General features: G+C 41.9%; 1 protein-coding gene across 1 annotated transcript in view; it reads left to right on the forward strand.

Annotated features, from left to right (window-relative positions):
* Positions 1-6,700, forward strand: part of RSPO1 (R-spondin 1) — a 217,801-nt gene extending 211,101 nt beyond the window's left edge. Inside the window, exon 6 of the mRNA XM_082245663.1 lies at positions 5,663-6,700. Within this exon, the coding sequence (XP_082101789.1) occupies positions 5,663-5,808 (146 nt within the window). The 3' untranslated portion in view covers positions 5,809-6,700. The remainder of the gene's footprint in view (positions 1-5,662) is intronic.
* The last annotated feature ends 3,471 nt before the right edge of the window (positions 6,701-10,171 follow it).

Raw genomic sequence — 10,171 nt, forward strand, 5'->3', positions numbered from 1 at the left:
ATTCAGACTGTGCCACAGGCGTCTTAGTGGCTTAGCTTTCAAAAGTGGACTTCTGTTTAAGATACCTTTCTGCTCCAGGAATTTTTCTCTGGAGTGAACTTCTAGACTCTGGTTTAGTCTGATACGTATCATTTGTTAAAAGGGCATTAATTAAAAGGGGCCAGCTTACATTCTTCCTGTACAAACTTGGCTGGACCCCCGGATGCTATCTCCAAAACAAAACCTCAAGTTTTAGAGCTGCAAAACATCAACAGAGAGAGAAAAACTGCAGAAACAAATCTATCTATGATATGCCTGCTCCTTCTCAACACCCACGGTCTGTGAAGAATCCTATGCGTCTAAGCCTCAAGCATCAGTATAACTATAGACATGCTTCTTCTGAACCCATTTAAATGCATTTCTAAAGGAGAACGCTAGTCAGCAGTTTTATTAGCAATGCAGAGAACTGTAATGTCCTAATCCCAATTCCACATGTTAACATGTTTAAAATGAGAAGTACAATTTAAATATACCGTAGATCTACAAACCTGATTCCAAAAAAGTTGGGACACTGTACAAATTGTGGATAATATCAGAATGCAATGATGTGGAAGTTTCAAATTTCAATATTTTATACAGAATACAACATAGATGACATATCAAATGTTTAAACTGAGAAAATGAATCATTTTAAGGGAAAAATTAGTTGATTTTAAATTTCATGGAATCAACACATCTCAAAAAAAGTTGGGACAAGGCCATGTTTACCACTGTGTGGCATCCCCTCTTCTTTTTATAACAGTCTGCAAACGTCTGGGGACTGAGGAGACAAGTTGCTCAAATTTAGGAATAGGAATGTTGTCCCGTTCTTGTCTAATACAGGCTTCTAGTTGCTCAACTGTCTTAGGTCTTCTTTGTCACATCTTCCTCTTTATGATGCGCCAAATGTTTTCTATGGGTGAAAGATCTGGACTGTAGGCTGGCCATTTCAGTACCCGGATTCTTCTTCTACGCAGCCATGATGTTGTAATTGATGCAGTATGTGGTCTGACATTGTCATGTTGGAAAATCCAAGGTCTTCTCTGAAAAAGACGACGTCTGGATGGGAGCATATGTTGTTCTAGAACTTGGATACACCTTTCAGCATTGATGGTGCCTTTCCCGATGTGTAAGCTGCCCATGCCACACGCACTCATGCAACCCCATACCATCAGAGATGCAGGCTTCTAAACTGAGCGCTGATAACAACTTGGGTTGTCCTTGTCCTCTTTAGCCCGACATGGCGTCCCAATTTTCCAAAAAGAGCTTCAAATTTTGATTAGTCTGACCACAGAACAGTTTTACACTTTGCCACAGTCCATTTTAAATGAGCCTTGGCCAAGAGAAAACGCCTGCGCTTCTGGATCATGTTTAGATATGGCTTCTTTTTTGGCCTATAGAGATTTAGCCGGCAACAGGGAATGGCACGGCGGATTGTGTTCACCGACAATGTTTTCTGGAAGTATTCCTGAGCCCATGTTGTGATTTCCATTACAGTAGCATTCCTGTATGTGATGCAGTGCCGTCTAAGGGCCCGAAGATCACGGGCATCCAGTATGGTTTTCCAGCCTTGACCCTTACACACAGAGATTGTTCCAGATTCTTTGAATCTTTGGATGATATTATGCACTGTAAATGATGATAACTTCAAGCTCTTTGCAATTTTTCTCTGAGAAACCCCTTTCTGATATTGCTCCACTATTTTTCGCCACAGCATTGGGGGAATTTGTGATCCTCTGCCAATCTTGACTTCTGAGAGACACTGCAAGTCTGAGAGGCTCTTTTTATACCCAATCATGTTGCCAATTAACCTAACAAGTTGCAAATTGGTCTTCCAGCTGTTCCTTATATGTACATTTAACTTTCCAGCTGTTCCTTATATGTACTTATATGTACATTTAACTTTTCCAGCCTCTTATTGCTACTTGTCCCAACTTTCTTGGAATGTGTAGCTCTCATGAAATCCAAAATTAGTCAATATTTGGCAGGACATTTCAAAATGTCTCACTTTCAACATTTGATATGTTATCTATATTATATTGTGAATGAAATATAAGTTTATGAGATTTGTAATTTAGTCCATTCCTTTTTTACTCACAATTTTTACAGTGTCCCAACTTTTTTGGAATTGGGTTTGTACTGAAATGCCCTCTCGGTAGTGAGTTACAGATCAATAGACGTCTCTGACACCAAAGAGAGAGCTGCATGGATATAACACAGTGAAGTGCACTCCAATGTCTATAGAAAGATAAATCAAGGTGAAAATTGCAACTTAGGTGATTGATATTGGTTTACCAGTCACCAACAAAATATTTGATTGATTTAAAAGCCTACTAAAATATCTCCTTGCAAAAAAAAAAGAATTAAAGAGTAATTATTATTATAAATGTTTTACATTGTTCAGCCTGCCATGGGACAAAGTACATGTAGTCTTTTTATAAAGTCCCACCTACCCCTTTCCCTGCATGGCAAATCTGAAAACATCTTGTAAAGAGATGAATCCATTATAACTACAAATTGTCTTGGCTCAGAGTAGTTTCCCAAGACAAGCTTTGTCAAGAGGAATATAGAGAGATAGGGGACTAATATTAATCTTGATCTCATCAGACCACAGGACATGGTTCCAGTAATCCATGTCCTTAGTCTGCTTGTCTTCAGCAAACTGTTTGTGGGCTTTCTTGTGCATCATATTTAGAAGAGGCTTCCTTCTGGGACAACAGCCATGCAGACCAATTTGATGCAGCAATGCTGGCAGCACTTATACGTCCATTTTCCAAAGACAACCTCTAGATATGACGCAGAGCACATGCACTCAACTTCTTTGGTCGACCATGGGGAGGCCTGTTCTGAGTGAAACCTGTCCTGGTAAACAGCTGTATGGTTGCAGTTCAGTTTAAGGGTCTTGGCAATTTTCTTATAGCCAAGGCCATCTTTATGTAGAGCAACAAGTCTTTTTTTCAGATCCGTAGAGAGTTATTTGCCATGAGGTTCCATGTTAAACTTCCAGTGACCAGTATGAGAGAGTGAGAGCAATAACACCAAATTTAACACACCTGCTCCCCATTTACATCTGAGACCTTGTAACATATGACACCGGGAAGGCAAAATGGCTAATTGGGTTATTTTGAGGGGAAAGCAAATTTACACTGTTATACAAGCTGTACACTCACTACTTTACATTGTAGCAAAGTGTCAATTCTTCAGTGTTGTTACATAAAAAGATATATTAAATATTTACAAAAATGTGAGGGGTGTACTCACTTTTGTGAGATACTGTAAATGGAAGCTTCCCAGCATGTAAGGTGTTACATAAACTAGAATTTGCTGGATCTGTTTCATGGAAGGTATAAAAAGAGCCTTCTTAACTACATCCACTTACATGGGACATAAATATTAGAACTGTTATGAAACTGAATACCCATGGGGCCCCTGAGCCACTGCCATTTAAGGAACTGAAGGGAAACGTTTCCCGTAAGACTCTGGTATGGTACAGATATAATTTACCAAGTAGAATGCTCTGTGTAAAAGGAGAATAGAACTCATGCAATGGCTGTGGCTGGGTTTACATTCTGAGTTACTGTAATTTAATGTGGTAAGGTCAGCGATCACAAACACAATTTAATAAAGCCAGAATGAAGATCATTTAAGACCCACACGTTCAAAGTGCTGCAAAAGATGCTTGGTAGCCAAACAAGAGTGGGAATACCTTTAGATGTGGTTGTTATGCATCTAGCGCCATGATTGTACATGCCATGCATTGCTAACTGCTAAATATCAACATAGCGCCCTTTCAACATTTTTTGATATATACAGTATCTGACAAAAGTGAGTGCACCCTTACATTTTTGTAAATATTTTATTATATCTTTTCATGTGACAACACTGAAGAAATGACAATTTGCTATGTAAAGTAGTGAGTGTTCAAGTTGTATAACAGTGTAAATTTTCTGTCCCCTCAAAATAACTCAACACACAGCCATTGATATCTAAACCACTGGCAACAAAAGTCAGTACACCCCTAAGTTAAAATGTCCAAATTGGGCCCAATTAGCCATTTTCCCTCCCTGATGTCATGTGACTCATTAGTGTTACAAGGTCTCAGGTGTGAATGGGGAATAGGTGTGTTAAATTTGGTTTTATCGCTCTCACTCTCTCATACTGGTCATTGGAAGTTAAACATGGCACCTCATGGCAAAGAACTCTCTGAAAAAAAACAATTGTTGCTCTACATAAAGATGGCCTAGGCTATAAGAAGATTGCCAAGACCCTGAAACTGAGCTGCAGCACGGTGGCCAAGACTATACGGAAGTTTAACAGGACAGGTTCCACTCAGAATAGGCCTCGCCATGGTAGACCAATGGAGTTGAGTGCACGTGCTCAGCGTCATATCTAGAGGTTGTCTTTGGGAAATAGACGTATGAGTGCTGCCAGCATTGCTGCAGAAGTTGAAGGGGTGTGGGGTCAGCCTTTCAGTGCTCAGACCATACGCTGCACTCTGCATCAAATTGATCTGCATGGCTGTCCTCCCAGAATGAAGCCTCTTCTAAACATGATGCCTAAGTTCGCTAAAGACAAGCACACTAAGGACATGGATTACTGGAACCATGTCCTGTGGTCTGATGAGACCAAGATAAACTTATTTAGTTCAGATGGTGTCAAGCGTGTGTGGCGGCAACCAGGTAAGGAGTATAAAGACAAGTGTGTGTTGCCTGCAGTCAAGCATGGTGGTGGGAGTGTCATGGTCTGGGGCTGCATGAGTGCTGCCGGCACTGGCGAGCTACAGTTCATTGAGGAAACCATGAATGCCAACATGTACTGTGACATACTGAAGCAGAGCATGATCCCCTCCCTTATGAGACTGGGCAACAGCATAACGACTCCAAACACACCTCCAAGATGACCACTGCCTTGCTAAAGAAGCTGAGGGTAAAGGTGATAGACTGGCTAAGCATGTCTCTAGACCTAAACACTATTGGGCATCTGTGGGGCATCCTCAAACAGAAGGTGGAGGAGCGCAAGGTCTCCAACATTCACCAGCTCCGTGATGTCATCATGGAGAAGTGGAAAAGGACTTTAGTGGCAACCTGTGAAGCTCTGGTGAACTCCATGCCCAAGAGGGTTAAGGCAGTGGCAGAAAATATTGATGGCCACACAAAATATTGACACTTTGGGCTCAATTTTGACATTTTAACTTAGGGGTATACTCACTTTTGTTGCCAGCGATTTAGACATTAATGGCTGTGTGTTGAGTTATTTTGAGGGGGGGCAGAAAATTTACACTGTTAAACAAGCTGTACACTCACTACTTTACATTGAGGCAAAGTGTAATTTCTTCAGTGTTGTCACATGAAAAGATATAATAAAATATTTACAAAAATGTGAGGGCTGTACTCAATTTTTTGAGATAGTGTGTGTGTATGTATGTATATATATATATATATATATATATATATATATATATATATATATATATATATATACATCAGAACTGATTATTTTTTTAGGTTGTAAGCGCTTTTAGTCAAAGTGCTAATTTATAGGGTTATAGTACATTGTTGCAGTTCAGTTTTAATTCCATATTATGACCACACACAAGTATCTTTACATATACAAATCCTAATGCATACATATTTACTTTTTGCAGTAGCTACAGGAAAACCCAGGAAGGAAAATCAAGGAAGAGAAAAAAAGAACAGAAATCGCAACAAGGAGGAAAGTGGAAACAAAAAAAGGAAAAACCAACAACGAGTAACTTCCATGCCCATCACTCCTTCTCTCCCACCAAAGTAGCTCTAGGAACAACCACAACAAGAGATTAATGCTGCTATATATGTAAGATGCTTGCTCGAACTGGAGCACTGCTACAACTTAAGCACCTACACAATTGGCAAATGCAAAACTCCTTGATATAAAAATGAGTTTATTCTGCAATCAGGTTGAGACTATTTCACCTAGTACTTCTAATGCAGTGAAGCCATGGTGAATGAAGGAGATAACAAGAAAGAAACTGAAAAGAAGAAAAATAAATAATAGTGGGTGACTATAATAGCCACCACTCCTTTTATTCCAGCAAAGTAACTGGCACATTAGGAAAAGCCACAACAAGAGATTAATGCTGCTATGTATGTAAGATGCTTTTGAACTGGAGCACTGCTACAACTTAAACACCTACACAATCAGTGAATGCAAAACTCTTATTGGTTAAACAAAATTTTATAATGTCATGAAGTTGGAACTATCTTGCATAAGACTTTTAATGTAGTGAAGCCATGGAAAACAAAGGTACTTCATGAACAATAAAGAATAAGCATGGTATTGTAGTTATACCCAGCGTAGACACCTTTGAGGTGATGCTGAGCATATTTCAACTTCAGTAGAAGTTACAAAGGCTGGAAACGTTTTTTAGGAATGCTAACGAAATGTGGGTTTTCGTTTCGTCTAGAGAACTCCTATTGTCCCCCTCTTCCTTTAAGTCTGTGTTTTCAGATGTATGTATGACTTAATCTTTGGAGAGTATATGTTCAATTTTTGTGAAAACATGTTGGTGTCATCACCATAAAACTACTTTAAAAAACTATTTTAAGATGTAAGAAAATGAAGAAGCTTATAAAGGAGGGCAATAAAATGATGTATCACTGACAACAGGAGAGTTATAATGAACTAAAGAAGTTTTATTTTCCGATGGATTTGTAAGTGTTTTATTGTTATAAAAAAAAAAGGTAATTAAATGATAACATATGATAACTACCGTATAAGACAAAAAAAATGGCAAAGTTGAAGGCTCCCCACCGGCAGAACACAATAGCACTGCGGAAAGGATTTCCCCATCAGCACCGAGAGTGTTGATGAGGGAATCGGCACATTTTTTTTCTTTCAGCCTACGGGTTGAAGGAAAAAAAAATGTATGATGCATGACCTGCCTTAGGTAAATTATAAAGTTGATTGTATAAAGATTGTATAGTTACATAATTACATTAGATGGATTCCTATACAATGCACTGTATATTTAGCCTAGAAGAGGTTCAGCATCTTACCCAAATACAGCTTTCTCCAAAATAGCCAGCAGAGCCTGCCTAAGCAGACACTGTCATCTTGAGTGCTTAAATTCTAAGCCAGATGATTTTCTTGCTACAATATCAGGAAGCACAGAAATTTAAATTGAACCGGAGGGCTGGATAACCAGAGGCATTGTGATAATGTAGACCGCTTTTGTCACACCAGCAATCCGAGATGCACTATTGAGCAAACAAAAAAATGCATTTCCATGTGGTTCCATGGACTTCAATGGGCCAGAAAAATGCAGGTAAATGCATAAAATATTGGATATGCATCATTATTTACAATGCAGCATGCAGATGTGAACAGCTTGATTGGAAACATTGTATTTTCATGACACATGCACTTTTATGCACTGCAAAATGCACATAAAAGCGCACAAACATGAACCAGGCCTAAGACAAAGGCCAACTTGCAAAGCACTAAACTTAAATCAACCAATAAAAACTGTTTATTTTGTTATTTGATCCCACAGAAGTGAAATCTGAATGTATGCTGACAGACCAGGACTAGGACAAAAAATAGGCCCCAGGAACTTTAGACTGGGCAGCCCATGACATATTTACCGGCCCCTTGCTTACTCTCCATCTTGATGGGGGGGTGAGGGGGGCCAGGAAGGAGCATGGGGAGGGGGCCAGAGAGCATGGGGGGGCCAGGAGCATGGGGGGGCAAAGAGCACTGGGAGGGCGGAGAGCACAGGAGGGGTCGGAGAGCACTGGGGGGGTGGAGAGCACTGGGGGGCAGAGAACACTAGGGGAGGCTGAAAAGCACAGGGGGAACAGAGAGCACAAGGGGCCCAAGGAGCATGGGGGATGGAGAGTAAAGGGGGGGCTGGAAAGCAATGGGTGGCTGGAGTGCACTGGGGGGGCAAAGAGCATGAGGGGAATGGAGATCACAGAGGGGGGCCATAGAGCTCGGGGGCGGAAAGCAAAGGGGGGCATAACAAATGGGGTGGAGAGCACTGGGTGGCCAGAGAGCACAGGGGCAGAGAGCACAGGTGGGGTCAGAGAGCACTGGGTGGCTGGAGTGCACTGGGGGGGGGGCAAAGAGCATGGGGGGGAACGGAGATCACAGAGGGGGGCCAGAGAGCTCAAGGGGGGCGATAAGCATAGGGGGCATAAAAAACAGGGCGGAGCGCACTGGGTGGCCAGAGAGCACAGGGGCAGAGAGCACTTGGGGGTTGGAGAGCACTGGGGACTGGAGAGCACGGGGGGGCTGGAGAGAACAGGGGGGGTTGTTGAGCAGTGGGGGAGCCGGAGAGCATTGGAGGGTGGAGAGAACCAGGGGGGCTGCGGAACACAGGGGATGCCGGAGAGCACATGATTGAGAGAGCACTGGGGGAAGGCAGAGAGCACAGGAGGCTGGAGAGCATAGGGGGGCCTGGAGAGCACAAAGGGGAGCCTGAGAGCACAGGGGGGGCCAGAGAGCACTAGGGGGAGCATAAAAGCACAGGGGGCCAGAGAGCATGGGAGGGTCAGAGAGCACAGGGGGGCTGAAGAGCATGGGGGGCAGCAGAAAGAAGCTGGACAGGAGGAGCGGCGGGGGAAGCTGCATATAGAAGAATCAATCTCTCAATTTTCCTCTTCCAGCCTCTTAATGCCTGCGGGAGGGAGAGGAGGAGAAGCAGACTTTCAGAAGCTGCAGAAGGAAAATGGACAGATCGATTCTTCTAAATGAAGCCGCCCCTGCCGCTCCTCCTATGCAGGCACACAAGGCCACACTCACTTTCTCTCTGGTCTTCAGAAAATGCAACGGAAGTGATGTTGCAAACAAAATAGCTTATTGCGAATGCGCTATGCATTCCAACATGGCTGCTATACGTTTCAATAGGTTTCTTAATCTGATAGAACACGAAGGCGGCAGCAGAGATCTTCTTACACCCAAGCGAGTCTCAATTTCACACTTATTTTAGCAGTTGATTTTATTTACTGAAATAGACTATTTCATTACTACCGAGTGAAATAGTCTATTTCACTATATAATCAGTTTGGCGCCGAACAGTGCGGGGTGTACCAAGATGGACGTTGCCACCTTCTGGCTACAGGCTTGTCTCTGTATTTACTATAATACTAATAATACTACAATAATAAAAATGTAATACTGTATTGCATTATATAAGATGAGTTTACTGCTAACATAGGTGTGAAATGAAAGAAATGCCTGGGTGTAAGAAGAAACCTATTGGAATGCATAGCGACCATGTTGGAACGCATGGCGCATGTGCAGTAAGCATTTTTTGCTCAGAACATCACTTCCGTTACATGGGTAGCTGCATTCTTATAGAACAACTGTGTCTCCTCCAGCTCCTCTCTCTTCATGGTCACAGGTCAGACAACCTGTAGTTTCTGCCTCTGACAGCTGAACTGAACTGGCGGCTGGCCACCGAGAGGCCGGTTGAGCAGCACGGGCTCAGGGAGCAGCCCAGCTGCCTTCGGCCCCAGAAGGACATGCAGCCTAGTGGCCCCTGACCACCAGCCAAATACCCAGTGTGCCCTATGGCCAGTCCGGGCCTGGTTGCTAGACTTTACACTTTGCCATTCATTATTGCTTTTTCATTTCAATAATTTTTATTGAGTTTTGCATGAAACAAAATAAAACGGGTGAACAAAATATAACATAGCAATTCCTTGCATACATTTAGCAGAAGAGTGGTAAACGAATATTACAGAACTGTGTCTTGCATTCACATTCAGCCAAAGTATATATTATAGGATATTTATTCATGTGTTTATTGGTGTATAACAAAAAGTGATATGTGTAATCTATTATCGAGACTTCTGGGTTATCTAGCCCTCTCATGATCTCTCTAGTGGTCAGAGAGGCTCAATAACAGACAGCTCGAGAACAAATTAATCTTAAAAACATTTAACAGAGAGGTAATATGAAAGATATATCAGATGTGGCATAGGTTAAACTCTTTAACCCATGTCATCCATTTTTGTTCGAATATGTGCAAAGAGTGGTTTAGACCCGCTTTAAGTTTTTCACATGTGTAATGGATATTCATCCTATGTATAACTTCGGATATGTTTGGCGCTAACGCCTGTTTCCATTTGCTTGTTATTCTCATTCGGGCAGCCTATTAGTATATGTGAGG

This window comes from Pelophylax lessonae (genome assembly GCF_965119305.1).
Source record: "Pelophylax lessonae genome assembly, chromosome: 2".
Classification (NCBI taxonomy): domain Eukaryota; kingdom Metazoa; phylum Chordata; class Amphibia; order Anura; family Ranidae; genus Pelophylax; species Pelophylax lessonae.